General features: G+C 41.3%; 2 protein-coding genes across 4 annotated transcripts in view; one reads left to right on the forward strand and one right to left on the reverse strand.

Moving 5' to 3' along the window:
- The window catches only part of IQCH (IQ motif containing H), a 151,946-nt gene extending 143,749 nt beyond the window's left edge, over positions 1-8,197 (reverse strand). For 2 of the 3 annotated variants that reach the window (XM_078380876.1, XM_020810020.3), the window contains exons 1-3: positions 8,014-8,197; positions 3,497-3,613; positions 2,684-2,781 (exon numbers count right to left, since the gene is read on the reverse strand). In XM_078380876.1, the coding sequence (XP_078237002.1) occupies positions 2,684-2,781; positions 3,497-3,613; positions 8,014-8,166 (368 nt within the window). In that variant the 5' untranslated portion in view covers positions 8,167-8,197. Of the gene's footprint in view, positions 1-2,683; positions 2,782-3,496; positions 3,614-8,013 lie in introns of those variants that run through there. The other variant, XM_072981829.2, reaches the window with a different exon arrangement.
- Positions 8,198-8,379: 182 nt separating this feature from the next.
- Positions 8,380-27,514, forward strand: part of AAGAB (alpha and gamma adaptin binding protein) — a 40,504-nt gene continuing 21,369 nt past the window's right edge. The window contains exons 1-4 of the mRNA XM_020810019.3: positions 8,380-8,536; positions 14,377-14,567; positions 16,984-17,080; positions 18,737-18,826. Of these exons, the coding sequence (XP_020665678.3) occupies positions 8,470-8,536; positions 14,377-14,567; positions 16,984-17,080; positions 18,737-18,826 (445 nt within the window). The 5' untranslated portion in view covers positions 8,380-8,469. The remainder of the gene's footprint in view (positions 8,537-14,376; positions 14,568-16,983; positions 17,081-18,736; positions 18,827-27,514) is intronic.

The following is a 27,514-nucleotide window of genomic DNA, read 5'->3' on the forward strand; positions in this document are numbered from 1 at the left end:
GTCAATAATTTCTGGCATTATATTCAGGTTTAAAATTTAATTTTTGTTGAACGTTTTCTTTTCCCAAACCTGTATCCATTTATTTTTATTTTTATTTTATTTTTTGCTTTTTCACATTACTACCACATATGATAATAGGTCCCTGGCTTTTTTTTTACACTTCCAACAAACATTACTGTTACCTTCTGACATTTTTTCCAATTTTACAGGGGTACAATGCCATCTATGAAACATTTTAAGGACATTTTCTCTAAGATTCACTGGCTGAATCATTTTATGATTCTCTTTCCATATCTTTGTCCATTCATCAATATCAATATTGTACCCAAAATGTTGTGCCCATTTTACCATCATTTCTTTCACCCTCTTGTCCTCCAACTTGTATTCCAATAAGTATGTATACATTTTTTAAAATTATTTTCTCATTAGTGGAAATTCATAATTCATCCACCTGGACTTTCCCCTCAAAAAAAGCCCATAGTTTTATCCTTTTTATATCTTGATTCTAATTTCAACATTGACCACCAATATGTAGCTAGACCCAGTTTCTCTAGATCTTTTATATTCTGATCTTTAGTTAATAATTCTTTATACACTCCCTTCTGATTCAACACTTTCAAAGTAAATGCTTCTATTGGAGCTACCCATATTGGAATTTTCTTTTAGGCTTGTGTTTGAAATTTTTGCCATACTAAGCAGAGCGCCTTCCTCAGAATATGTTCTGCAAAATGTGATTGTTCTTTGTATTTCCCATACCACACATATGCATGCCAACCCATTTTTAGATCATGACCCTCCAATTTCAATAATCTTTGATGTTCTAGTATTATCCATTCTTTTATCCAGACCATGACACATGCCTTATAATATAACAGCCAATTCGGTAGTCCTGAACAAGTCTTGCAATATTCTAAGTTTTATTCTTGGTTTCTTGGCCTTCCATACAAATTTCGAAGTCAAGCTGTCCATATTCTTGAAGTATTTATAATTTAATAAAAATGGTAAATTTTGAAATAAAAATAGCAGTTTGGTAATATCATCATCTTTATTGTCGAGATTCTTCCCATCATAGAGGTTTGTAGCTTATTTCATTCTTCCAGGTCATTCTGAATTTCCTTCTGTGTTGTAAGATAATTTTCATCAAATTACTTGGTTTTTTGTGATGATAACTTCTAGATAATTCACTTCCTGTACCTCCTCGAAATTAGTTTTCATTGCCAGTCTTTCCACGTCTTATTTCTTTATGATTTTAGTCATGAACTTTGTTTTTTTTATAGTTTATTTTAAGACCCACAACAGCTCTGAATTCTTCTATACTGTACTTCTCACTAATTCTGCCAAACTGTCCAGAGGGTTTTCTAGTATTATTGTCAAATCATCAGCATATGCTTGCAGCTTAAATTCTTCTCCCCTGATTCTGCGACACTTAATTCTAGCATTCCCTCTTATTTGTCTGTTTAAAATTTCTTTAGAATAAATAATAACGGAGAAAGTGGACAACCCTGCCTTGTGCCTTTTTAAGATGTCTCTGATTTTTAAGATGCTGTCAAGGTTGGCCATTGCTTTCCTCCCAAGAAGCAGGCATCTTTTAATTTTGTGGCTGCTGTCACCATCTGCAGTGATCATGGAGCCCAAGAAAGTAAAATTTGTCACTGCCTCCATATCTTCCATTTGCCAAGAGGTGATAGGACCAGTGGCCATGGTCTTAGTTTTTTTGATGTTGAGCTTCAGATCAATTTTTGCATTCTCCTCTTTCACCCTCATTAAGAGGTTCTTTAATTCATCCTCACTTTCTGCCATCAGAGTGGTATCACCTGCATATCTGAAGTTGATATTTCTTCCGGCAATTTTAATTCCGGCTTGGGATTCAGTACATGACGGCTTGGGATTCAGTACATGACGTAGTGCAGCAGTCCCCAACCTTTTTGGGGCTGCGAACTGGCTGTGGGGAATGAGCTCTATGGTGGTGGGTGGGCAGGGGCAGCCCCACACTCACACAGTGGGCATGTCATGCTTGGTGGAATATTGCGCGAGCATGGCATGCCCCCCTGCAGACATGCAAGCACGGCACACACCCTGCAGGCGCGACACCCCCCCCCCCGCATGGACAGCACGCTCCCTGTGCGAGCGTGACATGCCCCCTGTGGGCACTATACTCCTCACGTGTGACACGCTCCCCCGCATGAGCCCACTCCACGTGCATGCGGGGGAGCGGAGATCTGTATCCGCGGCCCAGTTCCACCAAGTCCATGGACTGGCACCAGGCCACAGACCGGGGTTTACGACCCCTGACGTAGTGCATAGCAGAAGTCCTTCTCTTCCTACCACTTGCTCAAAAATTCTGTTTTACCCACCAGCAGGCATGGGGGTGGCAATGTTTGGAGCATTACTGACTCCTCCCATTATATCTTTAAATTATTATTTTTTTAAAATGGCTCACAAAAAATTGCAAGGGTTTTTTTAGTGACTCCCCTTTTTAATTGAACTGATGTTTCATTTATCAAGTCTCACTGTAGCAGCCTTTGCAGTATGTGGCACACTTAAAAATATAAATTTGCAAATTGCTATTTTTGACCATTCCCTGTCCCTTTACTTCTAACCACTGAGAGTGTTCTCTAGGTGAGATCACCCATCTGTCAAAAAAACTGAGGGAGGGAAGAAGGAAGGAAAAGAATGCTCTTACCATTTGGAAATCTGTCTTGAACACAGATCTCTACTATCAGTTTGTGAAATAGTCAATATGGATCTGTTCACTGCACTTAAATACTTCTCGGTGTGCTTCTGTTCAAGGATATGAGAAAAGGAAAAAGAAAAATAGGTTATTATCAGAGTGTTGTCCAAGGGATCTGGTCAAATGCTGGTTTTTGCTAACACAGTGATAGATGTAATAGGCTCTTTACTTCTCAGAGATTATATCCTATCAGTGGCAACAAGCCAAGCAAATGGTGACCACCCAAACAGAGTGAACATAGCTTTCAACTACAATATTTCACATATGAAACATTTTACTGTAGAAAAACAGAAATTCCATTTGTGGGAAACCTCTGCCTAACAGTGGTAGCTATGTTCTGTTCCAGTGATGTGCACACACTCCTGGCAGGAAGTGACAGCTGCCGGCAGGTGGGGTAAACCCTCATTCTGCCCTTTTGCTTAGAGCTAGAGCATTAGATCAGAGTTTCCTCAGACAGTCCAGGTTAAGATTAGGTAACTAGTATCCTATCTGAATTCTCACAATATACTATGTAACTCAAGCTAACTCATGCTAAGTCAATAAAGGGAGCACTCAGGGCGTTGTCTTTAGGCTCCGCTGGCTCAGACATCTACTTGTTGACTCTTTGTACTTTCTCGAAGCCAATTGCCTTCCTATTGTTCTGTAATCACCCACATCATTAGCTTTCCTTTGTTCTGTGATCACCCACACCACTGAGATAAGATTTGGCTCCTTTAATTGAAGACTTCAATGCTGGACAATTTTTCATTTTTGCTACCAGCCTACCTTCAATCCACTTTCTGTTCTTTCAATAGCAGCTTCAAGGGTCTGAATATCTGTTCCTTCCAAGTCATGGCTGATATCTCGTAGTTTCTCCTTCAGCTGTTGAAGATCTTCTTGAACCTAGAAAATTAATTGCCATTTGCAACTGATACATACAGCATTAGAAAATATAAACATGTTTTGCTTAGACCAAAAGAGGAACAGACATCTGAAGCACAGCACACACATCACGGAGACCTATTTAGTATTACAGAACATAGAAAGGACTGTTCCATATTTAGAAAGCAAAGCAAAATGTGCTGTTTATGTACTGACCCACAGCACTTAAAGCTCTCTCTGGGCAGCTTACAATTATGCAGGCTAAACACGCCCCTCCCCCCCAGTGAGCAGGGTATTCAGTTTACTGACCTCAGAAGGATGGAAAGCTGAGTCAACCTTTATCCAACTACCTCGGTCCATTGGGATGGAGATTAGGTTGTGAGCAGTCTTGACAGCAATACTGTTTAACCACTGTGCCACAAGGTCCCTAAAACCTCATAGGGAGATGATTTCTATGATATTTCACATTTTTTTCTGCAACCTACTGTACATTTGAACCCATAAGCAAGTTCAAACATGTTTACTCTGGCCATTCTCACCAATTACAGTGGTGCCTCGCATTGCGACGTTAATTTGTTCCAGAGAAATCGCTGATGAACGAAAACGTCGTAATGCGAAATAAAAAAAACATAGAAACGCATTAAAATGTGATTAATGCGTTCCTAGGGGCTTCAAACTCACTGTTCAGCGAAGATCCTCCATAGCGTGGCCATTTTCGCGGCCTGTTAAGTGAGGAATCCATCCCAGAAAACAGCAGGCGGCCATGTTTTTTCCCCAGTGGCCATTTTGAAACCGCTGATCAGCTGTGCGAAAATGGTTGCTTTGCGATGATTGGTCATCGCGAAGCAAAAACACCCCATAGGGAACATCGTAAAGCTAAATGGAGCGCTCGTTAAGCGAGGCACCACTGTATTCATAAACATGTTCAAACCAACCCAAAACCTCAAACATATAGCAGGCTGCAGAAAAAAATAAGACATGTTATAGAAATCCACCACTATGAGTCATTGCATTCAGTGGGTTTAGCTCCATGTTGTTGTTACATGATGTTTCCAGTTTATGGTTATCATCTGATTTAATAGGGGAACTGTGTAGTATAATAGAGTGTCACACTAGGACCCAGGAAACCTGGGTTCAAACCCCTGCTTAGCGATTCACTGTGGGTGAATATCCAACCCTTTAACGCCACATACTTCAAAACCACGTTCAGATCACCGTAACTCTAAAGCAACTCAATAGCACATAACAAGATTCTATCATTGACATGATGAAATCTCAAGGCTGTGGCTTCATTCATTGAATCTTTCCATTGCATTTTCAGTCTGCTTCCTTTCCTGTTCCTTTTATTTTGCTGGGGGATGGGGAAGAGGTGGGTCTGTAACTGGAATTTCTTTGTTTAGCAAGCACATAAGAAGAGCCCTGCTAGATCAAGCTAAGGGCCCATCTAGTCCAGCTTCCTATATCTCACAATGGCCCCACCAGATGCCTTTGGGAGGACACTTGACAACTAGATACCTGCCTCTTTTTTAAAAAAATTACTTATTAGTAAAATCAATCCATGCTTATTACCTGTCTCTTGATACCACTCCCCTGCATCTGGCATGTTGAGATACCTTCCTTTCAAGCCTGGAGATTATACATCCCCATCATGGCATGAAACCTGTGATGACCTTTTGCTCCAATTCCCTTTTAAAGGCGAGGCCAGATGCCATCATCACATCCTGTGGCAAGGAGTTCCTCAGACTAACAAAACACTTTTGCCTGTTCTCACTCTCCCAACACTCAATTAGAGTGGATGCCCCCTGGTTCTGGTATTGTGTGAGAGGGAAAAGAACTTCCCTCTATCCACTTTATCCATCTACTACAAAATTTTACACAGTGGTGCCTTGCTAGACGATGTTAATCCGTTCTATTGAAATCGCTCCATTGAATTAGCGAAAACATAGTCTAGTGAAAATCGTTTCCCCATTGGAATGCATTGAAACCCGTTTAATGCGTTCCATTGGGGAAAATAGTCGTCGTCCAGCGAAAATCACCCATACGGAAACCATTTTGCAAAGTGGCGATGTTAGAATTGCTGTATTGCGAAGCTTCAGTCCCAAAAACACCCATTTGCAAAGATTGCCCATAGGGAAGCCATTTTGCGGAGCCACCGATCAGCTGTAGAAATCATCGTCTTGCGAAAAAACAGTCTGCAAAGCACGGACCAAATCATCGTCCAGTGAAATCCCCCATAGGAAAGACCGTTTTGCAAATCACTATAGTGATCACAGTCAACGTCTAGCAAAAAAAAACGTTTTGCGGGGTAATCATCTTGCGAGGTACCACTGTACGTCTCAATCATGTCCCCCCTCAGGCATCTTTTTTCTAGACTAAAAAGGTAAAGGTTCCCCTTCACATTTTCAGTCCAGTCGCGTCCAACTTTAGGGGGCGGTGCTCATCCTGCTTTTCAAGCCGTAGAGCCAGCGCCTCTCCGAAGACAGTTTTCCATTGTCACGTGGCCAGCGTGACTAGGGAACACCTTTTTACCTTCCTACTGAGATGGTACCTATTTATCTACTCGCATTTACATGCTTTCGAACTGCTAGGTTAGCGAGGAGCTGGGACAAAGCGACGGGAGCTCACACCGTTGCGTGGATTCAACCTTACGACTGTTGGTCTTCTGACCCTGCAGCACAGACTTCTGCGGTTTAGCCCACAGTGCCACCACGTCCCACTCTTCACCTGCAAGATGTTAAACTGCAGCTCCTATCATCCCTTATCTTTGGTAGTGCTGGATAAGACTGGTAGTAGTTGTAGCCCAGTGGTATCTGGAGATTGATATTATTCCAATTGCTGTAATAAGACAGTGTTGTCTTCATGATGTTATATTTTGGTAGCTGACCTATTCCGTACAGAGTTGCAGAAGTCATGATTGAAGAGTCACAAGCCTTTCTTATTGGGTTCCACATTGCTCATTTCACCATAGGCTTAGTCAATGTTTTCCTTTACTGTACACTTTTGCAATAACTTGGTGGTTCTTCATATTTTAATGCTCCCCTCCCCTGTGTTTTGCATGCCAAGAATTAGCTTTTTCAACACTTTGAAATCAATGCGGAAACAAACGGGCAACCAGAGTCTGGGAAATATGCTGATATTTTCTCACTCCAGTGAGAAGTCTGGCCGCTGCATTCTGCACTATTTGATGCTTCCGCATCAGTCTCAAAGGTAGCCCATTGAATCAATTCCTACAGTACATGGCAAGTCAACACTTTTCACATAACTCAAGAGATTTTGCCTTTATCTTATTAATCTGTCTGCTTTCCACTTTAAATACTACCAGACACAATACTTTCCTCAATACTTTCGCTGCACTTGATACTCTGATTTTGTGTTATTCCTCTTTTTGCATGCTCATAAATCAATGGGTTTACCCTAGCATAACTGTCCATGTAATTGTCAAGAAAATAAGGCACTGCAATTACTTCTGTGACAGACCAGTGACATGTGCACAACTTGTGTCTGACCGCAGGCACAACCATTAAGTTACACTATGCTGCATGTGTTGTGTGCCATCAAGTCATATCTGACTTAATGACTAGGGTTTTCTAGTTACATGGAATATGGTACCCCTCCAATGAGTTCCCACGCCCAAGTTGGAATTTGAACCCAGGTCTCTTGAGTCCTAACCCATCATTCTGTCCACTACTCCACATGAGTTCTCACACACGGCTGGTTCTGTGTTAGCTGGAAGTTTAGGGCTAGCCTGAATCTCATGAGTTTACTGTCTTTAAATCTGATGAAGGCAGCCTGGCCCTGCTGCAACAGACGGTTTACTTCACTGGCGGGCAACAGGGATGCTGCAGGATTCAATATACGGTATAACCAAGGGAGGCACCCATGTGGGGAGCCCCCCCTCCCCGACTCCAGCGGGCGTGTTCCTTGAGAGCACATGCCACTCACCCACCCACCCACCCACCCCAAGGCCACAGCAGAGGAGCCCCTGCAACCACACGGGTCTGGCCCACCTAGATCGAAGCGGGCAAAACAGAATTGGCGGCCAACTCCTCACCCCCACCCGGCCTCCAAAGGGGGGGGGATGGCGAAGCGGCCCAAGCGGCTTCTCGGAGGGGGCCAACATTTGCCGCCCGGTTAAGGGGAGCTGCTGGGTTCAGGATCCAAGTCCAGATTTGTGCCCGGAGCCGTGGCTCCCACGGAGCGGGTGCGGCGGCATCCGTGAACCGCCGCGGACACGGGCTTGGCCCGGCCAGCTCCGCATCCAAGGCAGGGTTTTCTCGTTCCAACCGCCTCACACGACCGAGACACACGACCTCTTGCAAGCCTTTCGGCCGGGCTGAGGCGCGCAAGGGCTCGCGGGAGTTTGGTCAAGCGGACCTCCGGCCAAGGGACGTGAGCGGGGAGCTGCCCGCCCTCCGACCCACCTGGACTAAGACGCCCCCTATCTCCGCCCCGAGCTCGGCCCCCTCAGCCATCGCTTCTCCCGCCGCCGCCGCCGCCGCCGCCGCCCCCTTCCTCGGCGCGGAGAGCCACGTGACCGTGGCCATAGCAACGAGACGCGCGCAGGGCCGGACCATCTACGCCAGCAGATGGGGGGTTAGAGAGAGAGAGAGAGAGAGAGAGAGAAGCAGGAAGGGAGCCGGCCCCCTCCTCGGCCCCTCAGGGGCCCGGCGGCGGCGGCGGCGGCGGTGGCGGCGGCGAGAGGAGCGCTGGTTGCTCAACGTCGGGGGCCAAAGGCTTCCACCGTCACGAACTCCCGCCGCTTTCCCCCCTCAGCCCGTATAATAACAGGATCCGAAGGGACGGAAAGGGCGGACTCTGCACCGGAAGGGCAAGCCGAGGGCCCCCTTCCCGAGCGGACTCGCGGGCCGGCGGGCGTGATGGCGGCCCCGTGCGCCTTGGTGACCAGCTGCGCCGCAGACTTCCCGGGGGAAGAGCTGGTGAAACGTGAGTCCGCTCAAACCGCCGCCCGGCCACGGTTTTTTTCTGCCCGTGACGTGATTTCCAGGCACCGCCTGCGCCCTGGCCGCTCCCCGGGCGTAGCGAAGCGGGGCCGTTCCCGTTCTTGGGAATTCCTGAAATGTAACGGTAACAGCCGTTCCCCCATTTACCGAGCAGACGCCAGCGTCGCCTCGCACCTGAAAAGCGTAGCTTATTTTGCTCGGCTTGAACGCCCGCGGGCGGCAGCCCCACTCCATCAGTTTGCTGGAGGTGTCGCCTCAGTTCAGGGCTGGAGTTCGCCACCCTGCTGGTTGCCCTGTGCCTTCTGCGTTGCTTTTCGCCCTCCGGTTGCCCTCTCAGGACGTGCGTGAAGAATGTCTGCCTGCTGAGGCTATATGCTATACCTCTGCTAAGGCAGCCTGCAGTCCTTGAAAAATGTATGCCGAATAACAGCAAAACCAAAAGCGTGCTAGTTCTTTAGGTGCCACAAGCCTCTCTGGTGTGGTTCTCCCCCCCCCCCCCCCTGCAGTAGCTTAACAAGGCTGCCCATCCACGGGCGGCATTTGTACCACATCACTGCACTTGGAAGAGCAGAAAGAAGTCTGTACCCTCTTTTGCGTGACATGTGTACAGTATCATCAGATCTTGGAAAGCCACCAACAGGTCTCCTCTTGGGAATGGCAATGTTCCATGGGAGTCACAAGGGCTCATAGGACAGGTAGTCTCTCTCTCCATGTGTTTCTCTAAAAAAACCCAAAACTGCCCATCTCATGTAGCGCCCATGGAACCTTGCCCCCCCCCCCATAGATTCCTTGCTCTTGAAAGGCTAACAATAGGGCAGAGGCCCTTGTGGAGGTAATGTAAGTTACTCTTGTGTGTCAGTCATTTAGGGCTTTATAAGTTAGAATCAGCACTTTGAATTGTGCCTGGAAACAGATTGGTAGCCAGTGGATCTGCTGTACGAAGGGGGTTATGTGATTCCTCTGATCAGTGTGGCTGCTGTGTTCTGGACCCACTGAAGTTTCCTGATGCTTTCTGTAACTCTGTGTTTGTGTGATCCCTGTGTCCAGCCCCCCCCCCCCTAAAATTTGGCTGCTGAATTTTGGAGCCACTAAAGATCAGATATTTCCAGGAACTAGCGCAACTGGTGTGCTAGTTTTAACTGTGCAAATGCACTACTGGCCACTGCCATAACCTGGGCATCTGGACTCGGGGACAAATCCAGGAGTGTCCCCCGGCTGCATACCTGGAGTTTCAGTGGGGTTTCTTAACCCAAATGAAGCTTTGAAGGCATAGGAACAACCACTTACTCACTAGCTAGCCATAGAAATCTCCTCTCACTGAAAAGTGGCTGACATTTTGGGAAATACTGCAGATTCATAATAATTTCACCACAGAAAATTTACTCAGAAGTAAACCACATCAAATTCAGCAAGGCTTGCTTCTAAGTAAATGCACATACAACTGAATTATGAATACCTGTAGAGTCTAGCGTGGACAAGTCTTGGGATCTATTTTTAAATGTATGTATTATATAATATTCTTGAATGTGTTATTCATTTCTAGTTTTTTTATGATAGAAACCATGAGTGAACGATCTATAGCTTCTAGCTTTGAACTTCACCCTGAACTCTGTTGATTTCAGAAAACTGAAATATCACACAAATTAGAATTGGCTTCTCAACACCTGTGATTTGTTAATTTATGCCTTGTGTATGTTTTCCTAACATTTGTCAGGGTTTTTTTTTAGAAGATAGGGAATTTCAGGCGAGTGAAAAGTGAGAGTTGTCAAAGGCTGTCTTTTACAGTCGCCTTGACACCATGTTTTGATTGTCATAAACTTTGGAGAGTATTAGATTACAAATAATAAAATATGTATTGTTTTCTGTAGAATTTGAAGAAATTTCCTAACATCAGGTTTTATTGCTTTTTTTAGTAATCCAGTGCTTTTTAAACAATCCAGTATTACAAACACTTATATTAACTTTTAATGCAAGATTTGTAGTAGAATGAGTGCACTGTAGCAACGTAATTTTAAAATGTTGCTTATTTATTTCTGTCATTTCTATATCACTCTCATAAAGGAACTCAAGGCAGCTCAAAATAATTAAAATGCAAATAAATTAAAAATTCAATAAGTTATCCAATTCAAAAGCAAGCATAGAATGATATAAAAACAATAATCTAAAACATTTTTAAAATCTTTAAAACATACAGTTTTATATTAGCCAAGATATGAAGAAGAGGCCAGCTTAATTAAGAAGCCTTTTTAAAAAAGACTTTGCATGTTACTGGAACAACATTATTTTTGACTCCCCCCCCCCCCCCGGAAAGTCTTTTATTTGTTGCTGGACCAAGCTTGCCTCCCAAGGTAGATCATTCCACAACCTGAGGGCAGCCACAGAGCCACTGTCTCATGTTTCAATCAAACCTTCTTGAGAAGGGTGGTGAGACTGAGAGACTAGAAGCCAAGATGGCTCATATGAGTGTCAGGAAACTTCAGCAGGTCCAAAATGCAGAACCAGATTGCTGACTGATATAGCAGCTCTACTGGCTGCCGATCTGCTGGGGACATAGGAGAGAGTCTTCTCTGTTGCTGCTCCCAGACTTTGGAACTCCCTCCCACAGGAACCCAGACTGGCCCCATCTTTGCTATCGTTCTGCAAGCACACATAGACCTTTCTCTTCAGGCAAGCTTTCCCTCAGTGACCGGCCACATGAGTGTGACTTTTAGATTGATTGTTACGCATTACTGCTTGTGTTTACCATCTCAGAGTAGTACTTGTTTCTTCCTTTTTAATATCTGTATACTTATTTTAGCTTTAATATTGTTTTTTAATGATGTAAGCTGCCTCTGTGCTCATTGTTCTTAGTTTTAAATATTGTCTTTTAATGACGCAAACAGCCTTTGTATACTGTACTCATTGTTTTCAGCTTTAAATATTGTCTTCCAATGCTGTAAGCCATCTTTGGTCCTTTTTAAGGAGAAAGATGGGGTAAAAATATTTTAAATAAATAGAATAAATATGGAGAGATATGGTCCTTCAGGTGGTCTGGACCCAATAGTGCAAATGCAGTTTTGGCCACCACTAAGACATGAGCGCTGTGGCTCAGTGATGAGTCCAGGAGGGTGCCCAAACTGCAAGCCCGAGTTTTCAGAAGTATTTAATCCCATCCAGCACAGTTTCAGTCCTTATACCTTGATCAGTCTTCTGATCTTGTCTCGATCAGGTTTCAATCTGTTTGGCCTTATCCAGTCCATTACCAATGCCAGACACTAATTTAGAAAAGGAACAGCTTCCATAGATGTACTTTTAGAAGAGGTAGCCATGTTAGTCTGTGCTAGTATATCAGGCCAAAAACAAGCTTCCTTGGAATTAGAATGGAAGGAAGGATAAGAGAAGAGATCTGCTTCCTAATGGTTGAGTATTCAAAGTCGCATACAGTTACAGTAATGGTAGAATTTCTTGTAAAACCTGGATGTTCTGTTTTGGAGAAATTCTTATATCTGGAAGATATGGGCCTGTGATACTGGTTTTACACGAAGGTATCAGTGGCATTAACTGTTGCTATGCAGAACAGTAGATTTTTTGCACATTGTTTCTGCATACTATAATAATTCTTGAAAACTGTCAATCAGATTTATACCATCAAGCATGCACTCTTCTGCAGTCAATTTGGAACACAGATGCTACTTGAATGGCAAGTTTTGCCTGAGTAGGAAGTGTTTAAATATGTTAAAACAACCACTGCAGTGTCTTCAAGTCACACATCTTCCCTTACAGTTCAATGGGAGGATTTCCAAAGTTCGTTCCACCAGGTGGCTCCCCAGACACGCAGAGGCGCAGCTCTTTTCCCTTAATCACCCAAGCATTAAAGAATAAATAGAATCCCTTATAAAAGCCCATGAAAGAAACTACTTGTGTTATGAAGGCCCAGAGAAGTATCTAGAGTGAGGGACTAGGACTTGGGTTTGAATCCCTGATCTGCCATGGAAACTGTCTGGTAGGTAGAACTGCTAAAACCACTCCTTAAATATCTCAGCTACCTAGAAAGCTCTGTTAGGGTTGCTGTAAGGCGATTGGTGTAAGTCTGGTTGATGGCACATAACATGCACATATTACAGAGAGGCTGCTTGGGAACACTGTCAAAAGTTAGACCTTGGTGATCCCTTTTTAAAAAAATGTGTATTTTTGTAATCTGTAAAGTTTTTAATAACTAAATATATTAAACTTTCTGAGGAACCTCTTTTTGACACGAAGTACAAATTTCCCAACACAAAAACAGATAAGCTGACATGTATTAAAAATGAATAAATGTGTAGCCCCAAAGCATTATTAGGTGGATTTCAGTATGATTACTGCAGTTCACCAGATGGGTTTTATCTGTCCAAAAGAATGAATCAAGTAATAGCAAATAAGTTTGTTTATAAATGAGATGAACACTTGTTTAGGTGTGTCTTTGTGGCCGTATATTGTGCATCCTCTCCAAAAGTTCCACAGCGAAAGCCTATAGGGTGACAAAATCTAGATGCTGCTTGTCCTCCTGCTTCAAATAAGATGGTCTGTTGGTTTAGCTCTGAGAGAAAGGCATTGTGTACAAGTTTAATCTTTTTGGTTTCACATTTTCTAGGCTTAGTCCTTGCATCCAGAATTGTTTGGATTCTCTGCTTCAAATAATAGCATATATGCACACCCCAATTATTTGTAGCTGTTTTGCAAATGCATAAGCAGATGTGGGGCTATAATTGGTCTTGATTGTAGGAGGAGGATAGGAGAGTGTCAAAGAGCTGGCTTGTGTTCTGTGAAAACACTAACCACAGAGGTTGGCCTTTGAGGCGTGTCAAAATATTGTGGTTACCAAGTGCGTCAGCTGATCTTTTTTAAAGCTCTTTGGATGTGAAACTATAAGTCCTCCCAATGGTTGGGAAGATCAAAAGAGAAAAATGAGCAATTCTCCTGAGACACAGTTGTTTCCAAATGCGTGTATTTTTTGCCATTATAGCAGTTTTCTGGAAAGACTTTTTGAGGGCCAAAAACAAGTAAGGACTTGAAACCTTGTCCTAAAATTGGTGTGATTGAAATATTGCTGGATGTAGAAAGATGTCATTATGGTGAGAGGGTTGTATGATATATGTGTTATAGCTTTCACTTTTTTCAATGAAGTGCCAAAATCTCAATAGTCTGAATGCCTGACTTCTGCAAATTCTGGGAGATTTGTGAGCAGAGGACCTGTTTCATACAAAATAGTCAGAAGGAGGATCAGCACTCCCTTTGAGTAGATGGTGGGGCTGGGCTAACCAACTGTACTAACTTTGTAGGAGGACTGTTTTGATAATGGGCCACAAATTACCCAACTCACATTGTGGGCAGCCACTAAATCCTGTAGCCATCGCCATGACTCTTTTGCTACATTTCTTGTTGCCTGTGCAACTGAACAGGAAAAGCTGGTACTCCTTAGAAGTTGCCTTACGCCTCATGTCCAACCCTTTGTTCACCATCAGAATGTGCTCTTATGGCCCTTTCACCCTCTGAGGAAAGAGTTTTAGTGGTTTCTGTGGAACACACTCTTTAGAGAAGCTCACCTGACGCCAGTGCCGGTATCTTTTTATTGTTAATCTGACTGTATGTTTTTGATTAATTAACTAATTTTAATATAGATTCAGTGGTGTTTGTTTGAGATGCTCCCATGGAACTAGTAGCAGTTCTCTAAAGTTTCAGAAAATATGCCTTCCTGGACATACCTGGTGGTGGTTTGAACCTGGGTCCTTTTTACACAAAACATTTGCTCCATTGTACTCCATGCATAAGGTATACACAAGATTGCCTTTATGTTTTTCTTTTCAGGTATCATTGGGAAGGAAGAGCTTCCAAAAGACGTTTCCACATACAGCGGAGCCCAGTTTTACCCCTGGACAATAGACAATAAATACTACTCAGCTGAAATCCATTTCTGTGTTATGAAAAATGAGTTTTTTGTGACAGCCGAAATTGCAGAGAAAGTGCAGGCCTTCTTAGTTTATTTTGACAGCACCACAGTGAGTACCTCAGGCTGTCAGCATTGCCTCTTCCAGTTTATGTTGACCTGTATAACTCTTGTCTCTGGAAACTGTAATGGCTCAAATATAACAAATTTCAACAGATAACTACTGTAGTTCAGTTCCTTGATGATATTTCCTACTGTTTTTCCCAACATTTAAGGGAACCCCTGCCTAATCATACTGCTCACAGTCCTATTTCCTTTGTTTTTTTCTCCTGTTAAAATGAGGCATTTGCCAGAAGGTTCCCTCTCCTGCCTCTTTGTTGTCACCGTTTTTGTGTAAAGTCTTTGTAGCTCTCTGGTTTCAAAACAATACCTTCTCAATTTTTGAGAGATAGTTGTAGGGAAATTACAATTGAGCAACATTATTGCCATTTGTGGAGTGCAGTTGATGAAAATTTTTGTCATTGCCCTTATAGACTACCAGAAAAACTGAGAACTAGTTAAGCAGTTTGCAAGATGGCAATGATTTTATGTGAAATTCTGCATATTTTACATATTGTGAGATATTCTGTGGCCATATTAGAAGTGCATTCATGCCTTTAAATAACATATGAAAAACTTACATTACATTCTGTTCAAATTCTTGAAGCAACTGTTTTCAAATACAAATTATCCATGTTTTAATCTAGATTTTGAAAAACACTTCTAGTAGACTAGAGTGGATAGGAAAGAGGCTTTTTACCCTCCAGATGAAAGATTGGCTGGTAGTAGACTAAAAGACCGTTCATTTCCACTTCCTCTCTAGACCCAGTCTTTCTCTTGCCTTTTCAGACCTTGGAGTCTTTCAGTCAGTAGTATTTTTGGTAGTCAGAGTTTTGTAGGCTAACTCTGCCTTGGGTGTGTGAGGGAGGAGGACACGTCTTTTTTTTGTTCCCCTTGCATTAGACTAATAACACTGCTTGCCGATGGTTTCATATTCACCCTGTTTGCTAAACTATTTTGCTACATCACAAGGCCACTGTAAGGCCGATGGACTATGACTCCTTCAGAGGCACACCCTAAACCTTCAGTACCTGTGATGGTCACCCATACAGGTTCCCACCTCAGCCACAGATATCCTTGAGACAAGTAGTGCAAATATATCTTGCTCCATCTCTCCTTGTTTTTGTTATTTGCAAGCCTTCTTCCTGGGCAGGTTAGAAGGTGCCCAACACCAAAAAGATGCAAAGAGCCGAATCAGTATTTAGACTGGCCCTTCCCACTTCATTCATCTGAGGGAAGCAACAGTTCCCAGTCTAATTGGAGATTCTTGATTGTCACTAAGTGATGCTAGTTAAATAACAGGAGGAAATTGAGTGTGGAGTAATTAAGCAATGTTCTCAGAAGCAATGGAGGCAGGCTTGGAACTCAAATGCCTTTTCCTTTTCTTCCGTCTAGGGTTAGAGGTTAGTTCCAAATCCCACATGTAAATATCTGTAAGAACGTTGTGCCTTCTGTTGCTATGCTATGGGAGTATACTTTACTTAATTTTTAATTTGCCTCATCTACAGAATAGTTTAGCCAGAGTAATTGGATTTTAGCAACAACAACAATAAGACTTGCAATTCAGTTCTTTGTATTTTGACTCACACACCAGTCTTCTGGTGTCTTTTTTTTTTAAGTAACAAGAAAGTTGAAAGCATCCTGGTGATAGCTTTGGCCTACATCAGTAGCGGTGAACCTTTTTGGGTCCGAATGCCCAAACGGGAAAAAAAGCAACCCAGCAGGCAGTGGGCCGCAGCACAACTGGAAGGATGCTGATGTTGGTGCCCACTGAGCCTCCAAGGGGGAAGGGCGTCCCACGGTGGAGGTCCCGTGGCAGAGAAAGCCCTGGATGTCTCCACCGGATGGAAGGGTCCTCCGTGGTGGGACTCAGAAGACGGCCTCGAGACCCCACTCCAGATCCACCGCCAGTACCGGCTGCTCCAGATCCTGGCCTGCTGCCTGTCAAAGTGCCAGCACTGTAGCTGCAGCCGCCTCTGCAGGTTTGGCTGCGGGGAGGAGTAGCAATCCGGTGACTTATGGCTCGCATGCCTGTGGAAAGGGCTCTGCGTGCCAGCTGTGGAAGCGTGCCATAGGTTCATCATTGCTGGCCTAGATGGTTCCTATTTGCAGTAAAGACATTAAAAATTATTTGTATCATGCTTTTTGACTACTTCAGGGTAGCTTTTCCTTTAGAGATAATTGGATTGAATACAAATTTAATCATAATTAAAATAGACCTTTGTAATCAATGTGATTTGTTAAACATGACTTACTTAAGAGCAGATTAATTAAGATTACGTCTTAATCTGGATCAGTCCAATATCTTTTCTCTCTTTCTAGCCTCTGTAACTCTGTTTTGCTTCCTTATCAATACTGATATATTTTCACTAGTAAAATTGTAAACAATATTCAGAGAGGAAGCCAGCACATCTTATGTCGTTCTGCAGATAACTGGACTGGACAGCATATCAGCTTGGCTTCCCCTTGTAGAAGAATGGCTACCAGAAGTGATGATCCTGGTCTGTGACAGAGTCTCTGAAAATGGTATGGCAGCAAGGCAGAGATTTTGGCATATTGCAGCAAAGGGGAGTAACAGGACCAGTGCTGAAAGGGTTTTTTGTTGGAACTCTGAGCTGACAGCTTGGCTGGTAATAACTGCCAATTGTTCTCCCTCTTTCGGAATCATTCAGACTTCTATGTTAAAAGCTAGAGCCAACTTGAAGACAGGACCATTTAGTAGTCATGTTTTAAAGTTATATATTGCTCTTTCAGATTTGCTGAGCCTGTTCCTCCAGCAATTTGGTAACAAAACATTCACATATAGCAAGATATAACACTTTAGATCTGTATGTGTACAGAGAAAACCAAGATGCCATCTTTGATATTACATGATGTTCAACAAGGTGCAAGGGCTTCTCATAATCAACTCTCCATTTGCATGATGTCCTGGTCTGTGGTATTGGTTAGAGTTGACATGCTTTTTTTAAAAAAAAACACGGTTGGATGAAAGGTGGGCTTGGGACCACATGTGGCCCCTGAATACTTTTTGGTAGACCTTGATATTCCCACCCCTAGAAAATGTTTAAACTATGTCTTTAAGGAGTGTGTGAAAGCTATTTGCCATATTTTGCTACGTGCGTGCATTATCTGTTGTCGAGTCAGAACTGGCTTATAGTAAGCCTAATACGGCTTTTGAGGCAAGTGAGATATTAAAGGAGTGGTTTTATCAGTTCCACCCTCATCAGTGAGTTTCCATGGTCTAGCAGGGATTTAAACCCATAACTCCTTAGTCCATCAGTTTGTCCACTACACCATATGGGGGGGGGGCATGATAGCCACCCAGCCCATTCATTTTCATAAATTTTTTTGACCACGAGAGGATGAAAGGGGCCTTTTCATTTTTAAAAATTAGCTTTTTAAAAAGTTGATTCCAGTTAATAAAAATGTTAATTTTTGACCATTTTTTTACATTGTTAAATTTTTAACCATTTTAGCTGTGACAGTTCCTAACTACTACATTAACAATTCAAAATAATCAGATTAGCTTGCTGTGTAGGAGCATAGTCCTCAGGTTGCTTACAAAATGTGAAAAATGACCTGAAAAATGTCTACACTCCTGAAATTGGCCACTTCATATTGAAAACACTCATATCTACACAGGTCTGTTATCATGAAACAGAAGGCAGCAATTTTCTTTACATCCAGATTTTGCCATGCTGTTAGATTGCCTTCCATATTTATGTTTCTGCAACTCATAGCTGCAGAAATTCATTTTAAGTATCATGACCAAATGCATCAAGGATCTCAGTGATTATGGTCTCTTTTTTTTTCTTGACAAAGTTATTCCTGCATAGCAGGAGTAGGCAGGGTCTGGAAGGGCAGGTGCTAATTTCTCATCCCCAGGCTTTTGCATTGACTACCCTGAAGCCTCTTCAACAAAAACAGAAACAGCCAGAAGTCCCATTTTTTATTTTGTGAAACAAGATTAAAAAATTTCAGGGATGAAAAGTGAAACCTAATTGAAAAGTGAACCCTAATTGTCCTTGAAGGCTTCCATGAGCTGCGCTTCTTCCTCCCTGTCCCATCCCATTTGGCTAGGCAAAATGAGCTTTTACCATGTGTCTTGATCAGTGTGCTCTTTTGAACTACAGTTCTAACGTAGATGCAAAACAGTAGTTAAACTTCTTTCACTTATTTTAGGCATCAGCCGGCAAAAAGCCCAAGAGTGGTGTATCAAGCACAGCTTTGAGTTGGTAGAGCTTAACCCAGAGGAGCTCCCTGATGAGGATGGTGAGTTCCAGCCTTTCCCCTTCCTTGTGGAAGACATACTGACTTGCCTGAAGGTAACTTCATGTGGTTGTGTGATTTGGTTTTCTGCAGAATTTTGCTTCTGACCGCATTTCTTTTTAAAATACTGCTGATCTAACTCCTCCAGCTTTTTGTTGTTTTTTTTCCTTTAGCTTCTCTGCCCAGAGATGCATCATCAGTTGTGGTCACACTAGAATGATGAGCAGATTGCTTTCAGAGTTAGAAGTGCAAAGTGCTTTAGCATGCTGTATTATACTTTCTTTTCAGCTCTATACTTTAAAAAGTATTAGTTCTTTGAAGGTGGTGGTGGAGCAATTTAGCATGATTCATCAATTTAACAGTGAAATGCAGCTGGCTATTTTTTCAGACTTTTATTGCTGTTTCAATCACTGATTATGAAATATCAAACTCAGAATTTGGTTTATTTATTTTCTAAACTTTCCCCCCCTGCACCAACTCCTTTGATAAAGGTGATAAACCAGAAGATCCTGAGCATTGTAAATCCTTTGGTATTAGTTCCATTTTGAAAGCTGAACTGAAGCAGAAGACAAGTTTGAGGGATAGCAATAGCTTGCTGGGAATTCAGCATAATTATGGTCTCATTCTGTCCTCTTCAGTCAAACCACAAATGATTTTAATTCAAAGGCAACAGTTGGCCATAAGGGAATAAAAATTATAATCTTTATTATGATCATGCCAACCCAAAAAGATACTTAGACCAACTAAAAAGACAGAAAATGTGTGCTCTTCTGAGATCTTCAGATCACTTTATTGGGTAAGATATTACCCCCCCCCCCAAAAAAAAACACAGGCAGGAAGGGAAGCATGGGAGGGGAAAGAGATTTGATCTTTAAAGTCAAGTTATTTGCATTTTTTTCTAAGATGTAACGGACAGGAGGAGTATGCAGTATTGAATGGTAATGATCAGGTTTAGGTTTCATCCAGAATTGTCTCTAGGGTATCTGGGAGTAGGAACAGCCATGCATTTTAAATTTCCATTTTGAATTTACAATACCATGCAATCAATGCTAAAGTCTTACCATTATTTTCTAAGCTCACAAACATTTTATGGGTGAAGAACAGTAAGTGACTAAACAGTTTTTGTATTGATGGGAGAAGATGATTTTAAATACTGACTTAGTTAAAGGAAGCCTGTAGAAGCCAAAATAATATCTGTTTATGGTGGTACAATAACTTTAACTGTGTGCTTGGTTTCATGATATTTCTTGTACAGTGGTGCCTCGCTTAGCGATTGCTTTGTTGTATACGGTTGTATTTTCTAAGGATTCTTAGAAAGCAACAATTGACTGAGAGTTTGTTAATCACCTTCTATCGGAGTTTGATTGAGAGCATATTATCCTACTGTCTCTGTGTATGGTTCACGAGCTGCACAGTGGCAGAGAAAAAGGCAATTCAAAGGGTGATTAAGACGCCCCAAAACATCATTGGCTGTTCACTCCCCTCTTTGGAAGAATTGTATAAGAACAGATGTAAGAGGAAGATATCTAACATACTGAAAGACTCCTCTCATCCGGGACATCAGCTCTTTAAATTATTACCATCAGGAAGGAGATTCAGGGTATTGAAAGCAAGGACAAGCAGATTCAAGAACAGTTTTTACCCAAGTGCAGTATTGAGTTTAAATGCGGGGCCATAGGTTTTTGGTGGAATTTTAATTGCTGAGAGAAAACGGGGTATCTATATTTGGATGGTGAAAGTTGTGTATATTTTAACTTTTTTTTTGTAGTGTTGTCCAGTTTTACCTTGGGGAAGAGCACCTCATTTCGTTGCACCCACTTGTGAGCGCAATGACAAATAAATTTCTTATGTCTTTGTTTAACAAAGAATTCGCTTAGTGATTGGTTTTTTGGGAGCATTTTACGATTTGTTTAACCATGTTCCCTATGGGCAATTTTTGCTTTGTGATCTTCGGGAACATGCCTCGCATAGCGATGACAGTTTGGGTCCCCCTGTTTCGCTTAGCGATGTCCGTTTTCGCTATTTTTAAAGTGTCTTAAAATGTTCAAAAACTGTTTAAAATGCTTGGAATCGTTAGTGCACCCTGTAAAACCTTTGCTAACTTAATTTGGCTTTGTTCTGAGTCTTCGTTAATTTTTGGTGAATTTCCCCCCCCATTGGAATGCATTGAACTGTAGGTTTGACAGCTGGAGGGGAATTGTACTCTGGACCTGAGCATATCACTTTCTTCCCACAACCTTGCCCGCACAGAAACACAATTACTATCCATTCAAGAGTTTCATACCTAGTTTCTCCTTTAGGTATCTCAGGGTCAGGCAGCAAACCACCCACTTTTAGGTTTGGAAAGTCTTTCAACGAATCCCACACTTGATTATGCTGTATTTTTGTTCACTCTGATCTACTTCAATAAGAGCCTTCATATACAACAAATAAAGAAATACAGAAACATTTTAAAAAACATTAATAGGATATATTAGCAGCAAATGTAGGTCAACTGGCCATGCTAAAGTTAGATATTAAACACCAAAAACCTGTTGGAATAAAATTGTTTTTACTTACTGCCGAAAGGAGAGGAGAAAGGGAGCCAGCTTAACCTTCAGCCCCTGTCAGATATCCCTGTAAAGGTGACAAGACCAAAAGAAGAACCTCCCTGGATGGTCTTAATACCCAGGCATGGTTATATGAGGAGATACAGTCCGTCAGATAGCCTGGACCCAAGCCACGTCTTGTATTTTCTGAATTAAATTTCAGTCTGTTTGCCCTCATCCAGTCCATTACCAACAACAGGATTGAAAGTAAGTAATTCAAAATATAGGCCTTGATGCCTAAATATATCCTTGTCCACACAAAAACAATGGTAGGAAAGTCCAGGATTCCTCATATGTCATTCTGGTTTTATATATTTGGGCACTGTCATAACAAAATGCTTAAAACATCTTATATACAGGACCTAATCCCCTGTACTTGAATAGATAGAATGGAAGCTTAAAGAGTAGAAGTTCCACCTAACATTGTTAGGTAGAATAGTGGTAGTAAAAATGTTTGCTGTGCCACAACTATTTTTTTCTTTTTAATGCCAGTCCAATCCATCCACCATGTTGCAATTTCAATGAATGACAAAAATGATAAATCTTTTTATAAATTGGGAAGTTAATCATAAGTTACAAATGCAATATGGTATGATCTCATACCACAAGGCAGCATGACAGTTCCTGAAAGTTCGTTATATTGTAATTCACTTCACATTAAATAAGCAGTTTAGATATTTAGAGATTATGGTTTGGCAGCATAGGTTCAAATGGAACAAAATGCTTGTGACTACAGGTGGAGTGCTGGCATTTTTTGCATTGGAACTCTCAGAATTCCCTCAGACAGTTATATCTTTGTGAAAGCTGCTCTGTAAACTTCTGTTTCTGGCAGAATCTCTCAGAATTCTGGCTGGGTGAATTCTGGGAGTTGCAGGTCTGAAACATCCCGAAAGTCCAACCCCATCTCTCTCTTAATCCCACCTCTCTGAAAGGAAACACTGAGAGAGATACCAATGATTTATATGCAGACATCCTCAAGACTTACTACCCCTGAATTAAAAGTCTTGCACAATTGCCTTCTTGCTTCTGTGCTCTTCTTAGGAACCCCAATTTGTATTTTTATAAACAAAATCAACAAGTTTAAAGAAAGAAAAGGATATCTTTTGTATTAGAGACCTGTTTGATTAAGAAACCTCAGTAAAAACCGACTGCCATAAACACTTCAAGGGCTTTTGTGAAAAAAGTTTACAAATCTAAGACCCCTCACTGCCTCTGAAAATTTCAGTGTAATGTCAACCAGCAGTCTAAGAAGTCTAAGATCTATATATATTTGACTCCTATGTTCACTATATAACTCTTCAGTGGGCCATAGATTAGCATGGGAATCTGACCTACAACTTGATTTTTCTGATGAAGAATGGTCCAAGATTAGGTCATCCCCATTTGCAAGAGAGAATCAGCAAAAGAAAGCACACTGAAGACATATCAGGCAAATGCCAAATAAAAAAATGAACAATTAAAAAAGACCAAAACCTTGTGGCACCTTAAAGATTGTTATTTTTTAATGTGAGCTTTCATGGACAAGTCCAATTCTTCAGACATATGGAGTAAAATACAGTGGTGCCTCGCATAGCGATGTTAATTGGTTCCAGAAAAAAACATCGCTATGTGAAACCATCGCTATGTGAAACACCATTTCCCATAGGAATGCATTGGAAACCGGTTAATCCGTTCCAATTGGAATGGATTGCCGTTGTTAAGCGAAAAAACCCATAGGAAACATCGCTAAGCCAAACAATGTATCCTCCATTGGAATGTATTGAAGCTGACTCAATACATTTCAGTGGCTTTGCGAAGTCAATTTTTGCAAAATTAAGTGTGTCATAAAAGGGTCAAAAATGGTTTTAAATGCTTGGATTAGCTTCTGCACCCTCTAAAACGGATGCAAAAGTTAATTTGGCTTTGATCTGACTTTTCATTAATTTATGGTGAATTTTTCCCCCCAACTTTTGACAGCTGTCAAAATCTGACAGCTCCATTGTTTCCTATGGGGGAAGAAAAAATTCACAAAAAATTAATGAAGACTCAGCAACTGTTCTAAATTCTTGTGTTCGTTAGAGGACCCCCTAAGTCGTGTGCAAACCTGATTTGGCTTTGATCTGAACTTTCGTTAATTTTTTGTGAATTGTTTTCTCCCCCATAGGAAAGCATAGAGCTGTCAGATTTTGACAGGTCCATTGGTTCCTATGGGCCAAAAAAAAAATTCACAAAAAATTAACGAAAAGTCAGATCATAGCCAAATCAGGTTTGCACATGACTTAAGGGGTTCTCTAACGAATCCAAGCATTTAGAACCGTTTTTGACCCTGCTAAGACACTTTTTTAATTGAAAAAAGAAACATCGTTAAGTGAAGCAGGGGACCTAAAATCGCATTCGTTATGCGAAGCATGGTCCCAAACTTCGCTAAGTGAAAATCGCCCATAGGAAACATCGTTATGCGATGCATATTATTTTCTAAAAAAACACATCGTTATGCGAATTCATCGCTAAACGAGGCAATCGTTAAGCGAGGCACCACTGTACAAGGTTCACAAGTAAAACATTCATGGTGACTTTAAGAGTCAGTGCTGTATGTTTGCATCTCACATGTGCAGTAATTTGTGACCTGTATTTGGTGTTCGGTTCTTTTGAAGTCTAGTTCTGTAAACATTCCTACAAAAGGCAGAAACAAGGCAAGAGCAAAAAAGTGGGAGAAGAGGGCTTGTGGTGATGTAAAGATTGTGAGCAATAACATGGTTAAGGAAGACAGCAGAGGAATAATGTGTGTTAATAAAAGACAGTTTTTACCTGTGAGCCTTGTACTGAAATATGGGTCTGAAAGTTCTGAAGGAAAATAACAGTAGATAACAGCATAAGTAATGACATTTGGTAATGGCTTGAGAAACCTTGACATATATTCAATCCATTTCTATGGGTGTCCTTCATCTGTATAAATTTCGTCTCGGCTGTTTGCGTCTGTATTCTTGTTCTATAGTGTTTCTTTTCCATAATAGGAACTTTCATATCTTGTGAAGAGTGTCCTGGTAGATTGAAATTCTTGAAGACAGGTTTCTGTATATTGTGGTTTCGTCTGATTTATGTCCATTGATTGTTTTTGTGTGCAGAGAGTGTCCTATTTGTCCTTTGTAGAGTGCAGAGGGCATTGTTGTCAAAAGATGGCATAGATCACAGTAGCTAAGGAACAAGTGAAGGTGCCCTTGATGTTGTGTGTGATATTTTAGGTCCTGTAATTGTGTTGTCAGAATAGATGTGGAGGCAGAGTTTGCATCTGGGTCTGTGGTAGCGTTTAGTTCCCATGTCTGTGTTAATGTTGCGTGGTCCATTTTGTGTTAGCAGTTGCTTGAGATTGGGGAGTTTCTGTAGGCAAGCATAAGTCTGCCACCAAGGGCTTGGGAAAGTGAAGTATTCTTATAGGTAAAAGTAAAATAGAAATAAAAAGTTTTTAAAAAATACAAAAACATGGTGGCACCTTAAAGACTAATTTTCATATTATTTTAATATGAGTTTTTGTGGACAAGTCCACTTCATCAGACATAAGAGAGATTTAACAGGGCTAATATTTATATGTATGTGGAATAAAGCTTCCTTAGGAAGTCCATGGTATCTCTTATGTAGCTTACAGTCATGGCCAAAAATATTGGCACCCTTGCAATTCTGTCAGAAAATGCAGCCCTTCTCTCAGAAAATTGTTGCAGTTGCAAATGTTTTGGCACTCACATGTTCATTTCTTTGGTTTGCGTTGGAACAACACAAAAAAACAGAGAAGAAAAGTCAAATCTGATACAATCCCATACAGAAACCCAAAAATGCACTGACCAAAATTCTTAGCACCCTGTCTAAATTGTAAGAAATAATTCCTTTTCAAGCTCCTTTAATTTGTATTTAGACACACCTGTCACAAGTAAGAGGTGTGAGCAACCAGTTAAGATGGAGAAAAGTTGACTCAATCTTTGTGTTATGTGTGACAGTGACCATGGAGAAAAGAAGTGTAAAGAGTTGTCTGTGGATTTGAGAGAAAAAATTGTGGAAAAACATAGACAATCTCAAGGCTACAAGTCCATCTCCAGAGATCTTAATGTTCCTGTGTCCACTGTGTGCAATATCATCAAGAGGTTTACAGCCCATGGCACTGTAACTAACCTCCCTGGGCGTGGATGGAAGAGCAAAATTACTGAAAAAATTAAAACGAAGGTTTGTTCAAATGGTGGATACAAAATCCAGATTAACTTCCCAACTAATTCAAGCTGATCTGCAGACAGAGGGTACAACAGTGTCAGCTCGCACTATCCGTCACCATCTGAATGAAAAGGGACGCTATGGTAGGAGACCCAGGAGGACACCACTGCTGGCACAAAAGCATAAAAAAGCAAGACTGGAGTATGCCAAAACCTATGTGACAAAACCACAATCCTTGTGGGAGAACGTACTGTGGACAGTAGAGACAAAAGTAGGAACTTTTTGGTAAAGGACATCACAGTACTGTTTACAGAAAAAGAAATGAGGCATTCAAAGAAAAGAACACTGTCCGTACAGTCAAACATGGTGGAGGTTCAAAGGTGTTCTGGAGTTGCTTTGCTGCTTCTGGCACTGGATGCCTTGACAGTATATCATGAAATCTGATGATTACTAAAGAATTTTGGGGCGCAACGTAGTTTCCGGTGTTAGAAAGCTGTTGCTCCACCAGAGGTCATAGGTCTTCTAGCGGGACAATGACCCAAAACACACATCAAAAAGCACTCAGAAATGGTTACAAACAAAGCGCTGGAGAGTTTTGAAATGGCCAGCAATGAGTCCAGATCTGGATCCCATAGAACACCTGTGGAGAGATCTCAAAACAGCAGTTGGGAGAAGGCGTCCTTATTAATTAATTAATTAGACTTCTACTCTGCCCATCTAGACCCAAGGTCTACTCAGAACGCCCTGGAGCAGTTTGCAAAAGAGTGGTCCAAAATTCCAGTAGAGAGAGGTGTAATAAATGGAAGTGATTGATTTCAGTTATTTTTTTCCAAAGGGGGGTGCTACCAAATATTAAGATAAGGGTGCCAATAATTTTGGCCAGTGTGTTTTTGGGTTTCTGTGTGAGATTGTATTAGATTTGACTTTTCTTCCCTTGTTTTTTGTGTTCCAACGCATACCAAAGAAAAGAACATGTGAGTACCAAAATGGTTGTTCTGGGTTTTTTGGGCTCTTTGGCCATGTTCTGAAGGTTGTTCTTCCTGACGTTTCGCCAGTCTCTGTGGCCGGCCTCTTCAGAGGACAGCAACCTGTACCAAAACATTTTCAACTGCAACAATTTTCTGAGAGAAGGGCTGCATTTTCTGACAGAATTGCAAGGGTGCCAATATTTTTGGCCATGACCAGACCAGATGGGCGGGATATAAATCAAATAAATAAATAAATAATTTATCTTTTAATATATAACTTACTGGGTTTTTTAATTGTGTAAATTTTAATGTTTTGAGCCACTTTGGGTTCCTTGTTGGGAGAAATGAGGCATATTAATAATAAAATGTTTATTACGGTCACTGACCAGCAAAAGTAAGATACAGTACATTATTTAAATTAGGAGACATAAAAACAATCTAAAAACATTAAAAATACTAAAAACACCAAAGCACTAAAAACATCTATATACATATATACATCTTACTAAATATTTCCTACCTCCCTATCATAGGCCTTATCTATGGGCTATTGCAGCTTGCATAGAATGCCAAAATTGTTACTTTGAAGCTCGTGGAGCCCTTGTGATCATTACAGCAAATTGGTATACACCAATTTACAGATTCTTTAGCTGCGCTTTAGGTGGAACCTTTCCTTCACCTGGAGTGGTCCGGCGGGCTAGATAGGCGGGGTTTAAATCAAATAAAGTAATAATAATAATAATAATAATAATAATAATAATAATAATAATAATAATAATAATAATAATAATAATAATAATAATAATAATAATAATAATACATATGGTTTGAGGAGTGGAGTCCAAGTGGCCATTTACCTCAGGGGTGAAAATGTTGACAATAGTTTCTACAGAGGTTTTCTGGTTTTGGTAGTCAGTAGAAGGTGCCTGGTTGAGTGAAGTTCTTGTGATATATTAAAG

This window comes from Pogona vitticeps, chromosome 12 (assembly GCF_051106095.1).
Source record: "Pogona vitticeps strain Pit_001003342236 chromosome 12, PviZW2.1, whole genome shotgun sequence".
In the NCBI taxonomy this organism is placed as follows: Eukaryota; Metazoa; Chordata; class Lepidosauria; order Squamata; family Agamidae; genus Pogona; species Pogona vitticeps.